At 60.7% G+C, this 25,388-nt stretch overlaps 1 protein-coding gene across 3 annotated transcripts; it reads left to right on the top strand.

Annotated features, from left to right (window-relative positions):
• The first annotated feature begins 75 nt into the window (after positions 1 to 75).
• On the top strand, positions 76 to 13,028 carry YTHDF1 (YTH N6-methyladenosine RNA binding protein F1). 3 transcript variants are annotated; one of them, XM_072944564.1, is made up of 6 exons: positions 76 to 401; positions 603 to 627; positions 1,708 to 1,787; positions 7,525 to 7,564; positions 8,462 to 9,976; positions 12,104 to 13,028. In XM_072944564.1, exons 3-6 carry the CDS (start codon positions 1,714 to 1,716, stop codon positions 12,128 to 12,130), a joined length of 1,656 nt encoding a protein of 551 aa, XP_072800665.1. In that variant the 5' UTR covers positions 76 to 401; positions 603 to 627; positions 1,708 to 1,713; the 3' UTR covers positions 12,131 to 13,028. The 3 variants fall into 3 exon arrangements, with proteins under 3 accessions (XP_072800665.1, XP_072800664.1, XP_072800663.1); XM_072944563.1 differs by lacking the exon at positions 7,525 to 7,564; XM_072944562.1 differs by lacking the exon at positions 7,525 to 7,564 and having other exon boundaries at positions 600 to 627.
• Positions 13,029 to 25,388: the final 12,360 nt, after the last annotated feature.

Genomic DNA, 25,388 nt, shown 5'->3' with positions numbered 1-25,388 from the left:
TCCCGCCGGAAGGCGCTGCGCAGGCGCGGCGCGTGGCAGCAGGTCGGCCTCCCGGCCTGCCCCGCGCGCGCTGACGTCGCGCAGCCTCGTTCCGGTCGTCGCCGCTGCTGCCGCCGCCGCCGCCGCTGCTGCCGCCGCCGCCGCCGCCGCCATTGGAATCAGCACCTGGTCAGTGCGTCCGGTCCTGCTCGCCGCCCTGCGCCCGGCCCGCTCGCGGCCCGTGCGCCCAGCAGCCGCCGCCGCCGCCCGGCCGGCCGGCGCCCGGGGAGGAGGCGGCGGGCCCGGGGCCGCGAGAGCGCGGGTGACAGACCCGGCCTCGCGGGGAGGCCCAAGCCGGCGGGCGCCCGGGCCCCGCGCCGCGCTGTTCATGAAGCATGTCGGCCACCAGCGTGGACCCCCAGGTAGCGGCCGGGGTCGCGGGCCCGGGGGCCGGAAGCCGGGAGCCAGGGTCGCGGGGCCAGGGACCGGGCCGGCGTCGCCTGTGACCGCGGGCCCTTCGGGCCGGAGCGCGCTGCCTGCCTGGGCGGGTTTCTCGTGAATAACTTTGTGTTTCCTTTTCCCGGCTTTTGTCCACTCGCACGTCCGGGCCTGCGGGGAAGCAGCGAACAAAAGGACAAGATAATAAAGGTGAGCGGAGCCGGGACGGGCCGTGCGGGCCCCAGGGCGGAGCGGGAAGCGGGGCTTGTTGAGAATCGGGCGCTCCGTGCGGAGGAAGAGCAGGGCCCGGGAGAGGCGCCCAGAACCGCCAAGTTTTTCTCGCGCAGGTTCAGGGAAATGCAACTTTAGGTTAGGATACTTGGGAGATTTAACGGGTTTAAAGTAGACTTTTCAAGAGATGAATAAACAGGTGGTTCGAGAATTCCATCTTCCTATCCTACCGCGAGATGCTTGATTTGAATGGGGGAGGGGACCCTGGCCAGGGCCTTGCCTGTCTGTGCCCCAGGTGTGGGGCTGACTCTGGGTGACTTGCCAGCCCTTGGCCCTGTAAGCTAGCTCTTACTCTAATAGCTGGAGCCCTTGTGATCTGTCTTGAGGCAGACCCCCAGGACTCATTCTTGTGAGAACTAGTGACTCTACTTTGTGTTTACTCAGAAGATTGTTTTTAACGTGTGTGTGTGTGAGTGAGAGAGAGAGTGAGAGAGTGAGTGACTCGGGTGTAAGCAGATACGGTTCATCGTGTTTTAAGATTGGAGAAGGCCCAGCACTTCCTTACCTCCCCCTTCCTTTCCTGGCTGGGCACAGTGACAGAGGAAGAGAACAGGGCAGATAACAACGCGTTCACCAACGCCTTGTTCTGTCCCACTCTCTTCCCAGCCACGCTGCCCTGCGTTTCCTGGTCTCCTCTCCTCGCAGGAACAGCTAGGCTTTGGGAAGCGCCGTTCTCTGTGTGGTACGCGTGGGTCTCAGACCACATCATCTTTACCAAAACCTGGCTACGAGTGCCTCACGTTATTTTGTCTGCACCTCTGTCTTGTCAGCGTTTACCAAATCGCAGTTAATTTTTGTCAGAAAGGTAGCTTAAGTTATTGAAAGTTGTGCATCATCTTTGTAATTAGTTGTGTAAGTACCAATTTTGTAATGACTGTTTTTAAGTAGAAGCAACGACTACTAGGAATGGATGGAGATAAGCCTTATTACCTTTAATTTTCATGCTTAAAAGTAACTTTTTGAAATTTAAATGTAGCATTTTGCAATCTCTCGTTCTAGTACAAAATGGTTCTTTGCATCAGAAGGACACAGTTCATGACAATGACTTTGAGCCCTACCTTTCTGGACAGTCAAACCAGGTGAGTTTATCTTTCTTAACGCGTATTTTTCCATTAGTTTTGTGACACAAGTTTAATACCGTAAATCTGACTTTTATTATCCTAAACAGCAAAGAAGCGGAGTATAAAATGCTGTAAACGACGTCCTACTGAGGCTGGCATTCGACCGAAGTTGTAGTTGGCCTCAGCATTGGCGGGTAGTGATACACTGCGTTTGACAGAGTGGAGGTGTGCATGGTTTTCTGAAGGTGTCCGGTGACTTTGTGTTAGCTCTGGACAATGGGAAGGAGCAGGACTCTCGAGCGAGACTCTGGCCCTGGGTTCTTCACTCCAGTGATGACTGTGTGACACTGCCTCAGTGGCTTGCCCTCTCTGTGCCTGCTTCCTTTTCTGTAGGACAGTTCACAGTGGCTCCTGATAGATCTGGGGAGGCTGAGACTAGACAGTTTGTGTAAAGCTCAGGGTGGTACCTGGGTAAGTCAGTGCCACCTGGTTTTCTTAGGTATTTCAAGGTCTCTCAACATTGGCACTAAGGATGTTTTGGACTGAAACAGACTTTGTTTTGGGGGCTGTGCTGTGCATTGTCAGATATTTGGCAGCCTCCCTGGCCTTCATTCATGAGATGCCACTAGTACCCCCTCCCCTGCCCCCTAATCACACGGTCTGGTTTTGGGACAACCAAAGATGTCTCGGCAAATGTCTCTGGGAGGCTGAATAGCCCTGGTTAAGACCACTTGGCTGGTTGGATTTAGGTTTAAGCCTAGTGTCTACTGCTTTTAAAGTGTACTGTGCATGTTTGCTTTAGTGTCAAACCAGGTTCTGCCTCTTCCTGTGGCGTAAAGCTACTCAGCCTCTTTTCTTGCTAGTCTGCCCCTCTCTGAAGTGTCTTAGAACTTTTCTTCACCCTCCTCTTTCTTGCTGCACTTGGCAAGTCAGCAGCTGAGGGACCTGAGAGACCCTGTACAGAGGGGCCCCGAGAACCCACCCTCCTGGGCAGGATGAGGGCTGCACAGTAGAACTGGCTGCTCAGTGATGGGCGGTCAGCTGGAGGTAGTGACCAGGAAGTTTAGTGGACTTACTTTGTTGACCATCTTATTTCTCTTATGTGTTGGGCCTAAAAGTGTTACATGTTTAGCCTTATGTTTACAAGGCAGGAGCTTTCGTTACTCCAGAGGAGTTCCTTCCAGACAGAGTGGGTGATTTTCTGATATCAGAAGAGGGCCGGCTATCCCCCGGGAGCCGTGTGGAAAGACCCTACAGGTTGGTGCTGTCAGTGAACAGCCTGAAAATGGCCCCTTCCTCCCGGATGTTAGATGTGCAGTTTTCAGCAAGATCAGTTCACACGGTGAACCTGCTGAGAAGGCCCTTGATTGAGAACAGACTGTCCGTAAATGCCCGACTGCTGGAGGGCACAGGAAGCCTGTGACCGCCAGGGCTCTTGGATCCTCGTCGTCTCGTGGATGAGGAACCTGAGGGCCGGTGCCTCGTGCCAGGCGTGCAGCCAGGCTCTCTGGGTCCTGTGTCTGCCTCTCCTTTCTTCACGTGAGCAATGATGCAGTCAGGAGTCACTGGGGATGGTTGCTGCCTCTCCACGTGGACTCTGCCGGCGGAGGTTTAGGAAGGTGCTCAGACTGAGGATGTGCTGTGATGTCCAGCCTGACTGCTGGTGCGTGAGCTGGAGCAGTGGTGGCGTGGCCAGCAGCGGGAAGCGCGCAGCCCTGTTTGCGCCAGGTTCTGCTGAGGTGGTGCTGCCGCCAGGTGGACCGTGGCGAGAGGGCCCACTTGTGTACACAATCCTCCCTCACGGAGCCAGCGCCTCCGTCAGCTCTGCGATGCTCATCTGTCAGAACTCAGGTGTGGTTTCTAGTAGCCTCTTGGAGACACTGTGGCTTTCTGATTTGTGAAGCCTTGGTATTGAAGATGACTTGGAAAGCATTTAGAAGCAGGCCGTCTAAGTTCAGTTGGTTAATGGTAATGCTCTGTAATGGGACTGTTGTGCTCGGGTGGCTGGTCCTTCCCTCAGGAAGGCTGGGGCCACTGCTCCCGGTGTGCGTGTCCCTTCCTGGGGCTCCTGGGGCAGCACACGTTGGTCAGCTTTCCTGAAGCAGCGGGGTCCGGGTGGGGGCCCGGGGTGAGGGCGCTGGGTGGGGCTCTGCCGCTGCTGGGTCCTCCTGACTTTGTCCTCAGGGCCTGCCTCCTTTCCAGTCCTGTTTTGTTTTGTTTTTTCCCCCCGAAAGGACCCAGAAAAGTTCCTCTTCTGAGTTGTTGCAGGTGTGCCAGCCAACTGCCAGGCCGGGAGGGAACCAACGGGGCGCCTGCATCTACACTGGAGGCACTCGGCTGTCGATGGACCTGTCAGTGTGCCTGGTCACACCTGCCCGGTACAGAAGGGATAAAAGCGAACTTTTTATTCCTCCTTAACAATTCTGTCTTGCTTGGAGTGTAACGAGAAACACTCACTGTACGAGAGCGCTCTGTGAAGGTACTTGTTTCGGGTCCCGGCGCTGGCCGTCTGTAACCAGAGGAAGCTGAGCTGCTGGTCGAGTCTTGACCTATTGTGTGCAGAACCACCGGAAGTGCTGGGCACGTGTTTTAACACTTGAGGGCGCCGCGTGGCATCTCTTGGAGACCTGGTGTACAGTGTCTCTCAGATGTTGTCTTGTGTGCATTGGAGTTTGTGCCTCTTTACTCTCTTTGCAAGAAGCTTCTGCCTGGCATCCCTGGCAGGGCCCTCCTTGAAAACTGTGCCGTGTGCAGGGACCCTAACCCACCTGTATTGTGAAAGCTGTCAGCAGGTGTTCTGTCAGGTTTTGGGTGGTTTTTTCACCCAGCAGCACAAAGCTGGGCTAAATCGATACCTTTTCTTGGTGTTGGGGCCACTGTGAAGAGTCTGGGAGGAAGTTGGCATGTGACTTACCGCTCCTCGGCGGCTCTGGTGGGCCAGTGAGCCCGGGCAGCGAGGAGTGCCTGGTCAAGTGGGCACTGGCTGAACATCCGTTTCCTGTAGCTGCATCTGAGAGCCAGGGACGTCCTAAAACACAAGGATGGTGCACACAGTAGGGGCTTCCATCTGAAATGCAGCTAACAGTGCCCGAAGAGCGGTGACAGACCTCTTTGTGAGGTCACTCAGAACTGCTCGCCGAGGCAGGAAGCAGATGCAGGACTCCGAGGGGGGAACCAGCTGCACCCCCAGGCCTCTCCCCGGAGCCTGTGTCACTCACTTTGTCACCACTCCTCACTGCCCTAGGTGCTTTTCCTCTTTTACATAATTTATGATAGTCACTCCCCTCCCCCAAGTAAATGCTGCTCTGCAGACTCCAGAAGTGTTCTCTTTGCCTTGAGGTTCTGAAGGGTCCTTCCTGTTTTTCCTTCCATTGCCTCCTCTTGGTCACCTTAATGGCTGAGTCACTTTACTGTTTGTGAAACTTAAAGCATTTGAGTAATTTTGGAATTATTCCTTCTAAGAAAGCTGGGTTTAGGAAGCAGACATTTCAAGTTTAAAATAGATGGTTCTGGTTGTTGAGACTGAAAGGTTGTTTTTGATGTGGGTGAGTGTTGGTAAGTATAACAAACACTTAATGATAGGACAGGCTTACGGCTTTATTGTCTTTTACTGTTTGTTCTTCGAAGAAAGTGACCTCGGAGTAACTGTCACGACTGCTTGAACTTACTTGGTTTGGAGGGCACGTTTTGCCTGTCACGTCTGCCTTGGCCTAGGGGTGCAACGCTTGGGGCTGTGTTCCCTGCAGTCAGCAGACGTTTTGGCGTGAAGACCTGCCGCCTCCCTTCTCTGAGGCCCTAAGTTGTGCAAAGGCGGTAACTAGAAGCCTCGTGCGGTCAGGGCGATGGCTTTGTTGTTTTACCTGCATTGTCCTTGAAAGAATTTTTTCCTGTGCTGCTCCTTTCACAAGACCCACGACCCACCTGCGCAGAGGCCTGAAGGCGTGGAATTTGTTTCCATCCCTTTGGCTTCTGCACCTGCATCCCTAGCAGGTGAACCCACGCACTCTAGCTGGGCCTTGCGGCTCTCGCAGGAGCCAGGCTGGACAGTGTTTGAGCTACTGTGCTGAGTGTTTTGAGAGCCTGAGGCCAGGACCGGTGGCTTCCGAGGGGCTGCCTGTGATCACGAGCGGCCCAACTCTGCAGTGCCATTGGCGGGCTCACGTAGAGTTCACGTTTGAAACAAGTATAGTTTTAGTTTTGCTGTAAGTTGAGGCCAGAACAGTCACCGCCACCCCCACCCCGTGCTGCAGATGGCCTGGAACCACCTGGAACCACACCCTCAAGGCAGCGAGGAGGGGAGGTGGTGCGGTGCAGACCACAGTGCTCGGGGAACACCTCCAAGTTCTCCTGCTGCAGAAGGAGCTCTGCTGGGTCACTTGCTGCCTTGCTTTCGGAGTTTTGCAGGAAATATGGCAGAGGTGGTAGGAACTGTGCTGCCAGCAGGGTGGGGATGCAGGTGGGCTAGGGTCCCTGCACAAAGCCTGCTGTGTGCTGGCGGCCTGGTGGGGCCAGACAGCGTGGACCGGGCTGGTATGGAGCCCAGCCCTCTAGGTAGCCCTCACCACCAGCCTGCTTGGCCGCTCCTCTCCCAGATGCCGCCCTGCCTGGCCTTACCCCAGGGCTGGACGCAGGGTCCCGGTGATGCTGGCTGGCTTGTCTCCTCTTTCCCTTGGATAGTCCTGGCTGGAGGCGGCCAAGAGCCACCTGTCCACACAGTGGTGCTGGGGTGACCGGGATGGTGGACTTGTCCATTAGTGGCGGGACTTGGGACGGATGTGAGGGGAGTTCAGGGCTGAGCATGACACACGAGAGCTCGCGTCCTGGGTTGCGTCCTGTCGTGGCTCAGGTTTACGTGTAGGTCAGAGTGAGGCGCTGGGTCTTTCGGGGAGCACAGTGCTGTGGCCCCGCTGCTGCCACTCTGGTTTGTCCAGGTGGTTCAAATGCCGTGCAGCCCCTGGTCCTCTCTTCTCCCCAGGGCCTTCCTTGCATGCGAGGGAAGTGCGTTGATGCCAGGAGGGCCAGGCTGGCAGGAGGAGGGCTCCGAGTCAGAGGCCTGAGCCCCTGGGCCCGCCCCTCCTAACACATCCCCCAGTAGTCCGCTCTCCTCTGCTGCCTCTCCAGTGGGCCCAGGTTGGGCGGAGGCAGGCTGACCGAGAGGTTACGTTAAAGGGGCCAGGATCACTGAGGTCCTTTCCCTTGCATGTCCGTCCTGTTTCTTGTATCCCGGAGAATCTCAAGGGCTTGTGTTAACAGGCAAACTGCTACCATTGCATTTGAAAAGGTGGTTCTAGAATAATCTGCTGTCAAGTGGAGCAGCTGATGGGGAGGAGATCTGAGTCCTGAGGCCTCGAGTGCCCCAGGATGGGCAGGGAGCCAGGAGGTGGCCGTGCAGACCAGCAGTGTCAGTGCTGTCTCGGGACATGCCTGGGGACTGGCCTGACCTCCCCAGGGTCTTCTGGGGGATCCGGAGAGTGCCTGCCCGTTCTCATTGCCCATAAGCAGAGCTGCTTTCCTCTTGGTGTCCTGGACCCTCCCTGGCTGCCTTCGCCCGGCTCCCTGCCTGGACACCAGCCACCCTCTGCGGACAGGGTGGCAGGTGCTCTCTCCTGAACATGGGCGCGGGGTTAGGGAAAGAGTTTAAAGCCGCTGCTTTCCACGTAGAACTTTCTGGCTGCTCGGGGGACGTGGAGAGGGGCCGCGAGCGGCGTCACAGGCTGGAGGGCTCCACGTCTGCCCTGCTTTGTTTCCCTCGCAGCCCTCCCGCTCCCAGTCCCCGGTCTGACCGGCAGCCCCGGGTGAGTCTCCCTGAGCAGCCACCTCCCAGAACTGCTGGCTGCAGCTCTAAATCTGGCAGAAGTGAGGGAGGCGCTGCGGCCTCAGGGTCCAGCGCTAAGAAACTCCTCCTGGAGCTTCCAGCTGCTGCACGGAGGTGGCTTCTCAGTGAGGGGCCCGGGTGAGGCGGGGGCTCCTGTGGTCCAGAGAACAGAGCGGGACACTCACTGGGCAAAGGGGCTGGACCAGCCGGGGCCTCCTCCATCACCTGGCCCGCTCCGAGAGCCCCAGGCCATGCCCAGGAAACGGTGGGGACTGAGGAGGTGAGACCCTGGAACTCAGAGGCAGGCCATCAGGAAAGGCCTGTGGAAGGGGCCTCGGGAATGGCCCTGGGTGGGTGGCAGGGGTCCTGTGGGTGGAGAGTGGGAAGGGGTGTCTAGATGCATAACTGCTGAACTTGAAGTCAGCCTGCAGGGTAAACGCCTGCAGTGCTGAACGTCCTGACTGCTGTGAGGAGTCTGCGGCTCTTCTAAAGCCTCCCCCGTCCTCCTGGGCTGCCCGTGCTGCCCGTGCTCCTCATGAGCTTTGCTGCCAGCGGGGCAGAAGGTAGCTCCTCACTCTAGGTCCGTTTAAACGGGTCTCTTCTTGAAGGTCAAGTGGGGACGTGGGGTGCTGAGTAGATTGCTGTCACCTGACTTGAATCCATGTCATTGCAAGTGATATTCTGTGTTTGGAGGTGACCAGCTGGACTGTCCCTGACCTCACCCTCACCTGTCCTTTCTGGGCTCCTGTTGCAGGTGGGGCTTGTGCAGGACAGGCCTGGTTTCCCATCAGCCTGCACTTAGGCAGGAGCAGTTGGCGTTCCGGTGTCTCCTCGGTGTTGGGACAGCATCTAACGCGGCTCGTGCTTGTTTCTGCAGAGTAACAGTTACCCCTCCATGGCCGATCCCTACCTGTCCAGCTATTACCCGCCATCCATCGGATTTCCCTACTCCCTCAACGAGGCGCCCTGGTCTAGCGGAGGGGACCCTCCCATCCCGTACCTCACCACCTACGGACAGCTCAGTAATGGAGACCATCATTTTATGCACGATGCTGTTTTTGGGCAGCCTGGGGGCCTGGGGAACAATATCTATCAGCACAGGTTTAATTTTTTCCCCGAAAACCCTGCCTTCTCAGCCTGGGGGACGAGCGGGTCTCAGGGGCAGCAGGCTCAGAGTTCTGCTTATGGAAACAGCTACACCTACCCGCCAAGCTCCCTGGGCGGCACGATTGTGGACGGACAGACAGGCTTTCACAGTGACACCCTCAACAAGGCCCCTGGAATGAACAGCCTGGAGCAAGGCATGGTGGGCCTGAAGATTGGGGACGTCACCACCTCTGCGGTCAAGACGGTGGGGTCAGTGGTCAGCAGCGTGGCGATGACGGGCATACTTTCTGGCAGTGGTGGGACGAACGTGAGCCTGCCGGTGTCGAAGCCGGCCTCATGGGCTGCTATCGCCAGCAAGCCCGCGAAGCCACAGCCGAAAGCGAAGGCCAAGGGCGGCCCTGCGGTGGGGGGTGCACTGCCCCCTCCTCCCATAAAGCATAACATGGACATTGGCACCTGGGATAACAAGGGGCCTGGGCCCAAGGCCCCGGCTGCCCAGCAGGCGCCGGTCCCCCAGGTGGCCCCCCAGCCGACTGGGCAGCCTCTTCCCGCTCAGCACCCCCCTCTGGCACAGCCGCAGTACCAGAGCCCCCAGCAGCCTCCCCAAACCCGCTGGGTCGCCCCTCGCAACCGGAACGCTGCGTTCGGGCCGAGTGGAGGGACAGGCGGCGACAGTAACTCCCTCGGGAACACGCAGCCCAGCTCTGCCCTGGGCGCGGAGTCCCACCCAGTCCTGGAGAAGCTGAAGGCGGCCCACAGCTACAACCCCCGGGAGTTCGACTGGAACCTGCGGAGCGGCCGCGTGTTCATCATCAAGAGCTACTCGGAGGACGACGTGCACCGCTCCATCAAGTACTCCATCTGGTGCAGCACCGAGCACGGCAACAAGCGCCTGGACAGCGCCTTCCGCGCCCTGGGCAGCCGGGGGCCCGTCTACCTGCTGTTCAGCGTCAACGGCAGCGGGCACTTCTGCGGGGTGGCCGAGATGAAGTCGCCCGTGGACTACGGCACAAGCGCCGGGGTTTGGTCCCAGGACAAGTGGAAGGGCAAGTTCGACGTGAAGTGGATCTTTGTCAAGGACGTGCCCAACAGCCAGCTCCGGCACATCCGGCTGGAGAACAACGACCACAAGCCGGTCACCAACTCCCGCGACACCCAGGAGGTGCCCCTGGAGAAGGCGAGGCAGGTGCTGAAGATCATCGCCGCCTACAGGCACACCACCTCCATCTTCGACGACTTCTCGCACTATGAGAAGCGCCAGGAGGAGGAGGAGGTGGTGCGCAAGGTGGGTCTGGGTCCCGGGAGGGCGTGCGCGGCCTCGGCGGCGATGGGCAGGCCCGCTTGGATGTCACCACGTAACTTGGGATCCCTTGCCATGCTCACAGAACTCGATTGGGCCCACTCATTTTTGTGGGGAAAAGACAAGTTTGTCATTTATTGCCAGTTACTGCGATTCTCTGTTTTAGCTCTTGGGTATGAAATTGAACTACTGAATTTACAGGGACAGAACAGAGAGCGTCGCTAGTGAAACTTGAGGTCCCCAGCCGCAAGAAGCGGGCTCGCTGTGTGTGGTTTGTCGTAAATGCTGTGACTGCTGGGTTGTGAAGCTGTGATGTGCTGAGGGATGATTTTCTGCCCCTAACCAGGTTGGTGTTTTGAGGAGCTATTGTCCTGAAATGTGCATCGTGGCGGTTGGAGCCTTCGGTGCCCACGCTGGTGTGTCCGGGATCGGGAGTGAGGGAGGTGGCTGTGGTCACGGGAGCCATGGTGCTTCTGGCTTTGAGCTGCCCCTCCAGTGGGCTGGAGGGAGATGGGCCGTGCCACCAAGATGTTCCAGTTGACAAGCAGGGTTGTCCTCTGTCGCTTTGCTGTGCGACTTCACTGGGCGCTGCTCCTCCCCCCTTGTGGCGGGGACGCTGTGGAAGCAGGTGAGTGGCCGGGGGCAGGATGCCTTTGTCCGCAGCTGACAGTGTTCGATTAAGTCCTGTTCCTGAGAGTGGCAGAGAGGAGCCTGCCCTGTTGCTGCCCTGGTGGAGCCTCAGAGGTCCCAGGAGTCTGGTTTCCAGGGAGGGCTAGGGTGTGTCCTTCACTCTGATGGGCACGGACGCCCTCATGATCCCGCGCTTGTCTGTCCTGGAGACTCTCAGGTCACCCTTTTGTTCATCATCTGGAGTTTGACTCCATTGTTTTCAATGATTGGAAGTGCTTAAAATCGGGCCTTGTTGAGAGGCCAGGCGTACTTGCCGCTTTGCAGGCGCGCTGGCCGTCCTACACCTGGGCTGTCTGCCTGAAGGCGCACTGTTGCTTTGGGGAAGCACCAGGTCTTGTGGCAGCTGGGTCAGACCGAGCCCCAGAAGCCTGTGGTTTTCAAGTCTAGAAACAGTCACTCCTTAGGGCGCTTAAAATAGTGCAGGTTTCCATTGACAGTGGGAGTGAGCTGAGAGTTCCTCGGACAGCTCGATTGGCCACGGCCCAGGGCCACTCCGCGGAAAGCCGGGTGAAGACAGAGGGTTAGGGGTGAGCCCTTGCTGGCGTGTTTGTTGTTGAGTGTCCCTCTCAGGAAGGAACTCTGCTTCCCATGTGGTTCAGCTGTTTTGAGAAGAGCACGTCTCACAGTTGGAGGAGTGGAGGTGGTTTAGCAGTCAGGGTGCTCAGCCCGGGAGGCTGCCTGTCTGAGCTTGAAGGAGAGGTTGCCATCTGCTCTCCGGGGGTAGAGGGCAGTGCCTGTGACTTTTTTTTTTAGGAGAATGTAAAATATAGAGTTCTTAATTTTTCCAGTGTTTGGAGTTCAGGGTAGGGAGGAAATGTTATAGTTGTTAGAGGAGTGACCATAGGTGGCCCTGCGGCGAGCCGTGTCCTGGGTGACGACGCTGAGGGTGGGGGTTGGTGTCGCATTTCCCTGAAGACACGTCTAGTCCGTTCGCAGCAGAGGAGAGGCTTTCACTTGCATTGTGCGTTACACGAGTGGCAGTCCTGAGTGTCAGGAGATGAGTCATCGCCAGTCCGCGAGCGGTGCCCCCATCCTGGAGGGGCCAGAGGGAGCCGGACTCGGTGTGTCTCCTGCGAGTCAGCTGCGGCTGCGGCCCGACTAACGAACAAGAAGGCTGGAGGGTGTGGGGAGGACTGAGCGCTGGTCACAGGCTGGTCCTGCACGCGCTGGGATGGGTGGTCCTCCTGATGTAAGAACAGACTGGCCAGGGGAGCCTTCCTTGCACAGGTGTCTGTCGCTGGTAGGTGGTTATCAGAGGCCAGGTCCCACGCCCAGACCCCAGGGCCTGGAGCTGCCGTGGCGTGGCGGTCCCAGCAGGGAGCTCAGGTCTAGACCTGCGGCCGCGGCCCTTGGGCTTTGGGGGAATTTGTGTGCACGGCATGTTGGCCCGGCATGTTCAACCCCTCTCCTTTCTTTTCACAGGAACGGCAGAACCGGAACCGACAGTGAGGCTCAGAGGGGTTCTCGCAGGTCTGCGGGGTGCGGCCCGGGCGGAGGGGCGTCTTGGTGCTGTCTCCGGCGGGGCTCCTGCCGGCCTCTCCTGCAGGCTCCACTGCTCATGTCTTACCTTCTTCGTGGTTTATTTTTGCCCAGATGGCTCTGCGTTTGTTTGTATTTTTTCTATGTATTAGAATGTTGGAAACTCACTCAGTAAAGGAGTGTTTCTGTCAGCTTGTCAGTCAGACTGCCCTAATGTGAAATGTAAGTATCCTTAAAAACAAAAATCTAATACATCCCAAAGATTTATTATTATTATTTCTTTTCGGTGAAAATTATGTTCTTATTCTTACACTCAGCCATTTCACATTTCTGTACGAGACTCAGTTCTTGCCCCTTGTGCTTTACAGCGAGCGTGAGAAACCACGAGCCATCTGCCGAGCTCCGCTGACGCGCTGCTCTCAAGATGCCGGGGTCAGCGGGCTGCGGCTCACTTTGTTTGGCTGGTTTGCCATCATTTTATCTTTGTTACCTATTATCAACGTAAAATGCCAGTCTGTCCGTTTGATTTCCACTAGGCAGAAGGACACATTTTAGTTGTTCAGATTTGGTGAACGTGCTGTTTCCTTGGGGCCCCTGCCTCCTACGGCCTTGCGTGCCCGGAGGGGCCGCTGTGCTCCTGGGCGGGCAGTGGTGACAGGCCCGGGCCTGGAGGGGCTCCTCACTTTTCTCCGTGGAGCGTCCTGACGCCGTTTCATGTTTTTATACCAGTAATGCTGAGCTTTAAATGTCAGGTCTGGTAGGACAGACGGTGTGACAGGTGATGCCGCCGATTGTAAATTTCACCGTGTATGTCTAATTTTTTTTCCTGAATGGATAAAAAAACAAAAAAAGTCTTCTAGAAATTGAATTTGCCGTCATGTTTTGTGGACTAAGGGGCTGCTGAAGAGCTCGCCACAGGAGCTGGAGTCGGAGTGTGAGAGCCGTGCACATGCCTGCCCCACACGTGCCGCGCGCACGCACCCACGCGGAGGGCCACCCACCCAGTGCGCAGGTGCTGTCTGCGAGCTGCTCGCTCTGCGGGCCCTCGGGGCTGGGCGCTCGCTCTCGCGGAGCTGCCGCTGCCTGTGAGGGGTCCGGGCAGCGTCGGGGAGCCTCGCCTCTCGGAGAGCACAGGCCTGCCAATCGCCTGTTCGGCACGGCTGGCGCCGTCTCACTCTTCCGCCCTGCCTTACGGGCTGGCGACAGTTTAACTGCAGAGCCGCTGAAGCGTCCCTTTGCAGAAGCGTGGGTGTCGGAGTCTCCCTGCCGTCACCTCCCAAGTGCTTGATGGTCGGGCTGCCTTGAGGAGGCGGTGGCTCCCGGCTCGAGATGTGGTCGCCCGGCCAGTGCCCTGACAGATGTTACCACCTCTTCCTGCGAGTCAGGGCAGCAGAGAGGGTTGGGGCCAGTTACCGGGAGTAGAGGCTGTGGCGGGTCAGTTACTGGCCGGCCTGGGTTCCTGGCCCGTAAGTGTTGCCTGGTCTGCAGGCTCCCCTGCCCCGCCAGCTCGCTTGCTGTCCTGGTGCTCGGGGCGTCTGGGAAGGAAGGGCTGTTGGGGGTCACAGTGTGGGAGGGGAGCTGGACCTCACGCCACCTTCAGCGTGTGTCAGGTTTGGCTCATGAAGGGCTGCTGCCCGTCAGTCTTTCCCCCTTAAGCCAGCCAGTTGGCTACCTTTCTCCCTCTGCCCTGCTCCAAAGCACAGTACTTCCAGATTCTTAAACTCCATGTGGGTTGGCAGCCCAGTGTTCTTGTGGGGTGGTCCCTCTGGCTCTAGAAGTTTCCTCAGAGGGTCTGACTGGGGGAGCACACAGCATCCTGACAGCTGCCCAGGGCCTCCCTGGGTGGTTCGCAGGGGGCTCCTCTGCACCGGCTGTTAAACTGTGGGCGAGCAGGAGGCCGGAGAGAGGCTGCTTGGCCTTCAGGGGCGCCTCCCTCAGTGAGGACCCTGTCCTCGGACTCTGAAGGGGGAGGCAGCCCAAGCCGAGGACCGTGAGCGGGTGCCAGCCTTGTCTCTGGTCCCCGACATCTTCCCAGGGGTGTCGCAGCCGCTGGACGAGGCCCCGGGACCCCTGAGCTGCTGTGTGGAGCCCTCGCTGCTCCCCTCTGCGGGCTCCCGCATGAGCCTCATACACTTGTTTCTTCTGCATCCCTGGGTTGCTTTTGAGATTTGCACGTGCAATTTCTTTTTCGAAACCAGTGTGTTGTAAAAAGAATTTGAACAGCTGCCCTGCACCATCTCTTCACGTAGTAACTGTTCCTGTGGATGAGTCACGTGGGGAAATGTCTTAAGCTAAAAGGTTACTTGGTGGACTATCTTTTCTCTGTTTATCTATATTTACCGGAAGGGACCCGCCGGGGAGGGTCCAAGTGAAGATGTGACGGGGAGAGGGGCCATACAGAGGGAGGCCACTTGAACCCTCCTCTCCTGGCAGCGCGCGCAGGTGGAGTGTCTGCCCGCAGCACCCACTGTGCTGCAGGGAGAGCCGGTCAGGGCCCAGGCTTCACCCCAACAAGAGGCCCTCCCAAAGGGCCCGGTGCCCGACCTGCTGGCCCTGTGGCGGCGTAGGGCGCAGGGCCGCTGTGGCTGCAGAGCCGGGAGATGCAGGAACATCTCCAGGTGAAGGACAGCGTGACCTTTGACCACTGGCAGCCCGGGGGTTGGCTTCTGATGTGGCCAGGCTGCCCTCTGCTCCCCAGGGGCGTCCGGGAGGGGAAGGGAGCTGAGGGGGTGGTGGGTGGCCCCTGTTGTGAAGGCAGGGGCATGTCACCTCAGACCTGCTGAACTGGCTCCTGCCTGGAAATGGAGGGCTTCTGAAGGCTGGCGGGGAAGGGGGGCCTGGTCAGGCCAAGTCTTGGCCACACCAGGGGTCCAGGGTGAGCATTGCCCCTCCTGCCCCCCCCAGGTGTCGGTTCTGCTCCATCTCCACCCGGCAGGAGAACCCCCAAGCTGTCCCTCCTGTCAGGTTGGGTTGGTGGTAGCCACGGCCGACCCCGGGGCCAGGGGGACGTGTTGGAAAGTGTGGCTGGTGTTTCTTGATCTAGGCGGGGGGTGGGGGGGCGTCAGGAGGGCCAGCTCATCAAGGACATCTGGTCCCTGGGTGGGGCTTCTCCACAGGGTCAGGGAGAGCCTTCCTCCCCCTTGCTCTTTGGGGGTGCCTGCCATATCCCAGGGATAGGGTTTAGGCACCTGGAGATGGGGTAGGTACCTGGTGCCACGAGTAGGGACTTGTCCCAGGTCCGGGAAAGGTGCTTACAGGTGTATTCTAGGTGGTTAGGACGGGGGTGGGGGCTGGCGAGGAATCCACGTTCTCAAACTTTTTATTTGGAAGTAATACCAAATTTACAGTAAAACTACAAGAATAAGAATAGTACAGGAGGGTACCTTTACCCACATTTGCTCATGGTTAACATTTTGCCCCATTTCCTTGGTTATTTGTTTGCTGTGTGTACATGGGTGTGTGTGGAGCGTGGGGGCGTGTGGGTGTGCCCCTGTGACTTGTATGTGTGTGCGTGTGTGCACGAGTGTGTTGTGTTTAGGCGTGCTGTGCATGTATGTTGTAGGGTTGCGTGTAAATGTGTAGGTAGTTGCGCGTGGTGTGTGAGGGGGGCTGTGCGTACGTGTGCTGTGTGTGCTGAGGGCGTGTTTTCTGCACCGTGTGATGTCCGTGCATGTATTTGGCTGCAGCACACCAGGCTTGTCTGCGAGCATGTGGCTGTGGGCACTGTGGTCAGCACCTCGGGGTGGCGAGGAGGCTTCTTGGCCTAGCTCCCCTGTGTCTGGAGGAAACCTCAAGGCCGTGCTGGGCTGGCCTCTCCTACCACAACTCCTCGCAGACCTGGGGAGGCCACAGGGTCAAGTCCGCCCCTCCAGCTCCTTCCTGTGGGGTCCCCTGGAGATGGAGGATGTTGAGGACAGCTGGTGATTGCTGTCCCAGGGCCACTGTACCGGGAGCCCCAGCACCAGGTGCTTTGCAGCCGGGAGGCCCTGGAGAGTAGCCCATGGAAGCAGAAGTGGGTTTAGTCCCAGGGCTGGTGCAGAGAGAGGGGGTGCCCACTGGCAGACGTAGGGGCCAGGGGCCAAGGCTGGGCCAGCAGGCGCTCAGCAGGGCCCGTCCCACTGTGGAAATAAACCGGTGTCTCCTTGCTCACGTGAGACGAGCCACCGGCTCCGACGGAGGCGTGTCATCTGAGTGTGTTCTGAGCGATGACTGCCCTCTGCACCCCCACCGTGGGTGTCAGTGATGCAGTGTGGACCGCATGGCCTCTTCCTACCTGCACCCTGTGTTAAGACAGCTGCTGGCGAAAGTTCTGACGTGGCCCTGGTAGGACCGGGTCTGTGCTTCATGCCTGAGCCCTGGGACAGCCCCACCCGAGAACAGTTACCAGGGAGAGACAGGTGCCTGTGGCTCACCCCCTTTTGGTTGGTGAAATGCTACCCTTTGCCCTGGTCCCCCAAGCCCCAGGCTGATATTGGGGTTCCTGCCCAGGTGCACTCCTGGTGCAGGCACCTGAATCCTTTCACTGCAGGAGTACGTGTCCCTTAATGCAGGTCCCCGAGAGCCTCACTGTCCCCAAGCCCCAAAGTCACTAGAAGTTGGAGCTCAGCCAGCCTCTGGGGCTCTGGCTGCCTTCCTAGGGGCAGGGCTTGGTGACACAGACCCTGCCACTGAGGGCCCCCCAGGGGTCGTAGAGCACACGCAGCGGGAGAGCCAACGGCGGCTTGCTGCTGCGGGAGCTGGGAGAGGAGAGGGAGGCTGGTGCGGACGGGCTGGGTGGGGAAGCCTTCACGGAGGTGAGGACGCCGGGGGGCTGGGTGTGGGCAGCGGGCCAGTTGGCTGTAGTCTCCCAGCAGGCACAGGTGGGGGTGTTGTGGAGCAGGGGCAGCCAGAGGGAGGCCCTAGGCACTAGGACAGAGGGCAGGGTGGGTGGGCCCGTACTGGGGACTGGACTGGGAGGGGCGTTTGTGTGCAGGTGGTGGGAGAGTGGCAGGCAGCAGTGTCTGCTTCGCATGCAGATCAGGAGTGGGTCGTGGTCTGAGAGGGACTTGGTCAGGGCAGCACAGGAGGAGGCCAGAGGCCAGGGGCTGTGTCTGAGCCTCCCTCTGGGAGCTGGTCCTTCCCCCAGGCACAGCCCTGCCCCAATCAGGCCCCGCTTCTGTCCCCAGCTCTGAGAGCCAGGAGCGGGTTCCCAGCCTCCTGGGGGTCTAACTGCTGCTCAGGGTCCCGGCTGCACAGGAGGTGGGGGCACCGGGGGCGGAGTAAATGTGGATGCTGCCAGAGCACACAGCCCGCTCGCCTTCCTGGGGCGTCCCCTGCCAGGGCCTTACTCCCGGGCACTGTAGGGGCAGCGAAGCTTAGAGCTGGACTGACCCACCCCGCACCCGGCAGCCAGGGCCCAGGTGAGGGTGGCACGGAGCTGGCTTGCTCTTGCCTCTGTCCAATTTTTCAGTCTGCTGGCTATGGAGGGGCATGGCCTGGTGGATGCCAGAACGGGATTGGGTGAGGCTGGGTGGAGGCCCCACGAGACCTGGAGGGCAGAGCCTGGCTGGACAGGAAGGCAGACAGACCTGCAGCCCTGGATGGTGGGGCAGGTCTGTGTCTGCACTCTGGCTGCCAATGAGGGACTCCAGGGTGGGGCAGCTTCAGTGGATGGCGGGAGCAAGGAGACAGCCCCCCAAGGAGAGACTGGCCTGGCATTCCTGCCCTTGGGTGGGTGGTCATGGGAGCCTCCAAAGGAGCTGAAGCCCGAAGGGCTATTTGGGGAGGACGGCAAGGGGCTTTCCAGTTGGAGCAGCTGGGAGTCCACAGGGCTGTGCTTCTCTCCCACCCTCGAACTGTCCTCTGTGCGCACACGCACCAACACACATACAAACACAGACGAGAGCGTGAGCACACACACCTGTGTCCTATTGTGTGCACACAGGTTACACACAGACATTACATGAACACATGCACGTCTATACACCGCTCCTGCCCACGCACACACATGGGCCCTGGTAACACTGACGGTCAGTGTGAAGATGATAATGGTTCAGGACAAGCAGGGGCCCCTGGGGGAATCCTGCCTGACTGTCCATCTGGGTTCAGGGCAAACCACCATCTCAGATGCTTTGCAGGAGGAAAGTCGGATTTGGCTGGGAATGGGCCAAATGCGGGCTCTTGGGACACTATCTCCCATCTTTGAAGACAGTTGGGCTCTGAGAGTAGTGGCCACCATGCCTTCTAAACCAGGAGGCAGGAATGCTTGCCCCAGGGGGTTCTGCACTTCTCTGAGTGTAGAGTGACTGGGGAGGTGTGGTTTGGGTGCCAGGACAGGGATCTTCCCTGAAATTTTGAAAGACCATGGGGACAGGATGTTGGAGACTGCCCAAAGGTCAGCTGGGTCTGGGCTGCTTGGGCAGTGATGGCCAAGCACCTCTGTGGCCTGATGAGAGCTACCCTCTGTGGGGTTGGGGACCTGAGTGCCCCACACTTCACCACTCAATTCTCAGCTCTTTGCCTCACCCCATCTCTGCCTCTCGTGTGCCTTCAACACGTGATCACCCTGCTAGGAGCACATGGGTCTTTTGAATGACCTGCTTCATCTTCATTCTGCTCACCCACCCCTGGTGCTTCAAAGGACTGAAAACAGGACAAGCCAAAGGGAGTTTGAGTGGCCTCACCCTGTGAGGTCCGTGATGATTATGGTGGTGCTGCTGCTGATGGTGAGGATGGTGATGATAGTGGAGATGATGGTGGTGATGGTGATGGAGGTGATGGTGTTGAGGATGGTGATGGAGGTGATGGTGTTGAGGATGGTGATGATAGTGGTGATGGTGGTGATGGCGGTGCTGATGATGGTGTGATGGTGATGGTGTTGGTGATGGAGGTGCTGCTGATGGTGAGAATGGTGATGATAGTGGTGATGGTGATGGAGCTGATGGTGTTGGTGATCACATTTACTGAGTGAACATGTCGGAGCTCACTCTCTGGTCACAGAAGAGAAAACCAAGGCAGAGAGAGGTGAAAGAATTGGGTGAGGTCTGAGATTGCTCATGACCGATGGCTGAGGGGACCCACCTTCGTGCCTGCCATCATCAGGAAGCTCCTGCTTTGTCCCAGGCTCAGTTCCAGCCGGGTCCCCACTCTGCGCATCAGGGCCCCGTCCCCTGCAGGCTGGCCCAGCCCTTGGCAGCACTTGTGGCCTGGTCCCCAGGAGGGACTCAGAAATACTTGTTGAGCGAATGAAGCAAGGACAGGTGTGCAGGGGCCTCACTTCTTGTGGGCCTGGGTGTCCCTCCTTCCCCAGTCTGAAGTGAGGCGGGGGTTGCCTCTGTCACGCTCACACAGACGGCCTCTAGGCCTGGCCTCTGCTGGCCAGAGTGTCCGGGAGCGCAATCCTGCAGCGGCTCCAGGCGCCCTCGTGTGGTGAGCACCAGCACCTGCAGGGCAGCCCCCAACCCAACTCGGGTGTGCCGGAGCAGAGCCTGCTGCCTGGCTGTGCTCTGAGACTGCTTGCTGTGTGTGCTTTGTAGAGCAGCCCTCTGCAGAGTGCTGACCCTGTATGCTTTTTGAGCTGCAGCTGGGCACCGGCTGGGCCTGGGAATGTCCTACGTCTGGTCTTGCTGGTCATTGTTCCTGTGGGGTGCAGACTCTGCTCACAGGGACCGGCCTCGGTCCCAGTTCGGGGGTCTCAGGAGGAGGGTTCAGAGCAGTCACACCCTAGAACAGCCTAGGTGCCCTCCCCGACTGCCTGGGGCTCCAGCACAAATGCCTTTAGAGGCTCAGCCCCGGGTCCAGGCGGGAGTGCCGAGTCCGCTGACTCTGGGACCAGAGTGGTGTCCCCGCTGGGTGGTGACCCTGGGGTAAAAAGTCAGGGAAGAGGGGCTGCAGGGAGTCCACAGTCATCTTGGGGCAGCCTGAAAGGGCCTGCTGAACGTGGCCGAGGACTCGAGATGGGGCCCGGAGGCCCTGTGAGCAGAGCCCTGTTACCTGCCAGAGGGGCAGTGCCTTTCCGCCTTCCTCAGTTTCCCACCCCTGGCCATGGGGACGGGGCTCAGCTGCCCTTGCCCCCATCCGAGAACCTGCAGGAATCGTTTCTGGCTCCCATTCCCCAGCACAGGGGTGATTCCTGCCTGTGCCTTCCGGCTGCACGCCCCCTGGGTGCTGAGTGTGTGTGGACCAGCCTGCCTGCTGCAGAGGGAGTAGACCTGGGAAGGGCAGGTTTGTGCCCATCTCTTGTCTGGCTGCTGACCCCAACAAGGGAGCCGGGCAGTCTGTGCATGTCCCTGTATGGGGACAAACAGCTGCAGGAATGTTGGTGGGAGGGGAGGTGACTGGCTGGGCTCCTCCTGAAATGCACTCTCCTCACCTTTGGGCTGGGGCGTCAGCCCCGGTCTTGGCTTCCCCAGAGCAGCCTGGGGGTTGCATGGGTGCCAAGGAGACCACGAGGTACACAGGGAACGTGAGGCTGAGGGGCGTGGAGGCCTGCGTGGGGGTGGGGTGCACAGTGCAGCCCCTGGCCCATGTGTGGGGACTGAGAGGACCCCATTGCCTCCTCAGTCCCTCTGGAATGGGGTCACCACACGGAACAGACCCTCGCCACACTCTCTCCTGCCTGACCGGCCAGGGGGGCAGTGCTTCACCAATTGACTTTCACTGCCTCCGCACATCATCACCCTTCACCCTACCCCACTGGTTGTGGGAGCCCAGAGGTGAAGTCTGGGCTGCCTGTGATGTGCTCTCTCTGGGGTCACCCCCCACCAGTATCCAGGCTTACTGTCTAGGGCAGACAGGCCGGAGAGTTCAGCTTCTAATCTCTGCATTGACCAGAGGCCTGCCTGGGGCCTGGACTTGAGGGTGCCCTGCCTAAAAGGCAAGGTCAGGGCAGGGCGGAGGGGACCGGGAGTGTGGAGGTGGTGGCCTCTCTAGCCCAGGCTGACCGCTGCCTGGCCCTGCAGTGCCTCTCTCTTCTGCTGCTGCATTGGAGTGGGCAGTGCTGGGGGGGGCCAGAGGGGACTCTATGGGGTTTGGAGGAGGCTGTGGACTGGCAGCACCAGCCTTGGAGCTTATTAAGTTTTATTCAGAGCAGAGGGCTGGTTCCTTGGGCAGGCCAAGTTGGTGGGGGGGCCTCTTGCCATCTCCTCGTGTTCCCATCACTGGCCCCACACTGGGGGTGGCTCCCTGCTGGAGAGCCCTGGGCTGGAGAGCCCAGCTCGGTACCCAGCCCAGTCTCGGGACGTTCTGAGCACGTGGCCAAGCTTGCTGCCCCCAGGATGACTCCCTAGCACCACTGTAGGGAGTGTCCTGTGGGCCAGACCCTGGCCAGGAGCTTGGGGGCGGTTAGCACTGGGCAGGGGGCTCAAGCTCTTCCCCTGGAGTGGGGTCAGTGGTCTGTGTGTGGGTGCGCGAGTGTGAGGAGGGAGACTGAGCAAGGACACGCAGGACTCTGCTGGGTGCAGAGTGCAGGTTTTGGGCTCTGTCCTGTGGCACGTGGCCTGCCCTGCACTGCGACTACTGTCCAGTTGTAGCCCGGCCCGGGCCAGGCCGGTTCAGTGCCAGCCCCGAGGACCTGCAGAACTGTGGTTGGGACTGGGACGTAGGTGGACTATGACTTCAGGCCTCCTTGAGTGGAGGGTTCTGGGAAGGCAGAGCCCCCACCCTCTTCCCCCGGGACTTGCACCAGACTGACTAGCCCAGGGAAATTGCTGAGGACTGTCCCTCCCCTCGCCTGGAAGGTCCATTCTGGTCAGGAGCCAGGTCCCCAGGAAGGGAGGTGGGTGAGCCCAGAGCCAGGGGAGCAAGGGTCCATGCCGCTGGTCCAGGGAGGTTCTGAGCAGCCCTCAGAGAAAGCTGAGACTCGACAAGGCCACACTCCTTCCACACCCAGCAGGGACACCCAGACCCAGGGCTGCCCAGGAGTGACCCGGGGGCCCCTCCGGGGCTCCTCCTGCCCCCTTGACCAGAGGTGCCCTGGGGGTGCTGTCTGAATCCCTCACAGAGGAAGAAAGGACAAGGGGTCACCAAGCCAGAGCAGCCAGCCTTGCTGCACCATGGTCAGGCCAGGCTCTCTGGCCTTTCCTGCCCTCCAGGGGGCAGGAGATCAGAAGACTCTGTCTTCAGGCTCTGCAGTGACCCTGACTTGAGGTGGGGTGACGGACTGAGGGCCCTGGCTTCGGCCTGTGCCTGCAGCCCACGTTTCAGGGAGGGGCTGGAGGGCTGAGCTGAGACGGGGAGTAGGGAGGCAGGTGCCCTGCTCTGCAGCTGCAGGAGTGGGTGGGCGTTGAGGGGCACAGCCGCAAACCCAAGTGGCTCCTTTTGTGCTTGTTTTCTGCTCCCTGCCTAGGGCCCAGGGGCGGGAGGATTTGAGGGAGACCCGGGCCCATGCGCAGGCTTGAAGCCTGGCCAGAGGAGCTCATCTTCACCCCGGTTAAGAGGAAAGACTGCAGCTGCGAGCCAGGGATGGGGGCTTGGAGGGGAAGCAGGGCTCACTGACCTGCCCCGAGGGTGACCCAAGATGTTGTCGCAATGGGGGAGCCTGGCGGGTGAGGGGGAGGCAGGAGGAGCCAGGGTGAGCGCAGGCCAGGGCGCCAGCAGGTGGCGCTGGCTCAGAGGACAGAAAAAAAAATGCCTGCAGCAAACCTGAGTGGGCGTCACTGCGGCTGCAGATGGTGGGGGAGGGATTCGCCTTCTCTCCGGGGGCTGCGGAACCTCACGTGCCTCAGTCCTACACAGTCCGGAGGAGGCTTGGGGCACGATGCGGTCACGTGCACCCACCTGCCCTTGTTCGGACCCTGGACTCAGGTGTAAACGTGTTCTCCCACCCCATTTTGAGCCTCGTCCTCGAGGTGCGAGGGGACAGTTCCAGGAGCTCAAAGAGGGCCACCCCCACCCAGCGGCCCAGTGGACTGAGGAAGGACAGACTTTGCAGTAATCTCAGGCCCCATCCCACCGCCTCCCTCGTAGCCATGGCAACTACCCAGCGCGCCGCGGTTGGGGCGAGTGGCCCTTGGGACACTGTTGGTCTTGCGCCCGTGGCGCTGCTGTCCCACGGGGCCGCCCACCGCCAGCACCGCGGACAGCGCTCCAACCTGCCCGCGGTGCGGCCGGACCTCCCCGGACCGAGCCCGTGCGGCCGCGGACTCCCTGGTGCACGGCGTCCCCCACCCACGCTGGCGCCCACACCCCACTCCGCCGCCCCCCGCGGACCCTCCCTTTGTCTCCCGGTCTCCGCCGTCCTTTGGGCGCTCCGTGCTGCGGACACACGTGGCCGCAGTCTCGTCTGGGCCACAGGCTTCCCCCTCCATCGCCCCCACCCGCCCCGCGACACCCGCGGCGTGCGGGTCCCTTTGTGTCCCCGCGGCCAGGTCCCGGGCCCGGCAGCTGGGCCGCCCTCTGGGCGGGCGCATTGTTCATCGGATCTGTCCGCGGAGCGAGGGGCCGCCGGGGGCCGGGCTCGCCCTCCTCCCGCGGGAGGGGCACCGCGCCGGGCGGGCTCGCGGGCCATTTCCATGAGAAAGGAGCGGCAGAGGCGCCTCTCTTGGCATTCACCGCGTGCCTTAATTGTGTAGACACTAAATCAAGGTCCGCTGTGAACACGCAGAGGGGCCCTCAGGGCTGCGGCGGGCGGTGAGCGGCCAGGCTGCGGTCTGGGCCGCGGCTGCGGCTCGCGTGGGGTCCTCGCCCGAAGGGCGCGAACACTCCGGCGTCTTCTCTGCGGGCGGGCGGGGCGGGGGCGCTGCGCCACGCCGACTGTGCTTCCTCGGACTCCAGCCCGGATCCGCCCCCTACTCCGAAGAGCCCACTCTTCTTCCCCTTCCGCAGCAGGGAGGGGGCCCAAGTAAGCCCCTCGGGTGTCCCCGGAGCCTGGCGCCCCGCGGAATCGCGGCGAGGAGGCGCCGGAGGCGAGGGGGTGAGCGAGCGTGTGCGCGCCCGGCCGCCTGCCGCGGGCCGCGAAGAGGCGCGGAGCCCGCTTCGGCAGGGCAGCTGCCCTCCTCCGGCTGTATCCTCTCCCCGGCCCGACCCGCTAGCGCGCTACGAAAGCGATCAAAAGAAAGAACCTGGATGCTCAGAAATGGAAACCAGTCTCTTTTTACAACCCAGCGAGCTCGCCCTCCCCGCGCCGCTGGGCCCGCGAGCTCTTGGTGGAGAGGAACACAGGAAGACCCGCAGAAGCCGCTCGCGGAACTCTCCCCGGCACGGCCCTGAGCGCAGTTACCCGTCCGGGGCGGGAGCCGCCGCCGCCGCCGCCGCCGCCTGCCGCTCTTCGCCCGCCGCCGCCGCTGCCACCGCCGCCTCCTCGGGCCCCGCGCGCCCGCGGGCCCCACACGCCGCTGCCCGGGGCGGAGGAGGGCGCGGGGACTCCGCAAATGGAGCCAGGTAAGTCCCCGAGCACCTCGGGCCAGCTGGGAGCCGACCGTCCGCGGGCTCAGAGCTGGGGGCGCCCAGCTCTTCCTCGCCCGGGCTGGCCCGGTAGCGACTGTCCCCCGCCCGCCGCCGCCGCCGCCGCCGCCACAGCTGCCTCCGCGCGTATCCGCGCTCGGCTCGGGCACCGGGCGATTATCACTGGGGCGCGCGGTGACGTCACCCGGACACCGGCTCCGCCGCCGCCTCCCCGAGGTGTCCTTGAGAACTGCGGGGCACGCGCGTCGCGCACACGCGCACACACGCACTGCGCGCCCGGTGCCTCCCGCGCACACTCGCCGCGTCGCGCCCCGCACGCTCTTCCGCTCGCACGGACGCCACCCTCAAGGACCTCCGACCCTCCCCAGTGCCCCGTGGCCACACGTTTGCCCACGGAAACGCCTCTCTCTGTCACACACCCGAACCCCTCCCGCACCCGTCCTGCACCCACGCGAACGCTCCTCCTGCAGCCCACCGGCCGCAGCCCCTCTGAACTCCCACGGACACCCACCAGCCACGCCTTGGCTGCACACAGCCTAGTTTCACCCCTAGACGCACCACCTCACTCAGGCCTTCACTGCGGGTTCCATCCTCCTGTTTTCTCCCGAATGACACACTCCCCAGCACCCCAACCCCCAGCCCTGGGAGAAAGGCAAGGTACTTGCTGAGAGAGCTCCGTGCTAGTGAGTGGCCGCAGGCCCGCTGCCGTCTGCCCTGCCGGGTGGTTATACCTCCCGGGGCAGGGAGCCACCCGCCATCAAAGACTGCTCTTCCCACTGCCCTGACTCGCGTGGGAAGTCCTTGTCCCCCAGCCCACCGCCCACGGAAGCACAGGCGACACACTTCA

This window comes from Vicugna pacos, chromosome 19, assembly GCF_048564905.1.
Source record: "Vicugna pacos chromosome 19, VicPac4, whole genome shotgun sequence".
NCBI lineage: Eukaryota > Metazoa > Chordata > Mammalia > Artiodactyla > Camelidae > Vicugna > Vicugna pacos.
This window is presented reverse-complemented; position numbering and strand designations above follow the sequence as displayed.

Excerpts from the sequence above, each read along its gene's own strand:
- YTHDF1 (XM_072944562.1), top strand. The coding sequence starts at position 375 with ATGTCGGCCACCAGCGTGGACCCCCAG. Across the intron at positions 402-599 it reads CCACCAGCGTGGACCCCCAG|CAGCGAACAAAAGGACAAGA; the intron begins GTAGCGGCCGGG and ends CCTGCGGGGAAG. Across the intron at positions 628-1,707 it reads AAAAGGACAAGATAATAAAG|TACAAAATGGTTCTTTGCAT; the intron begins GTGAGCGGAGCC and ends CTCTCGTTCTAG.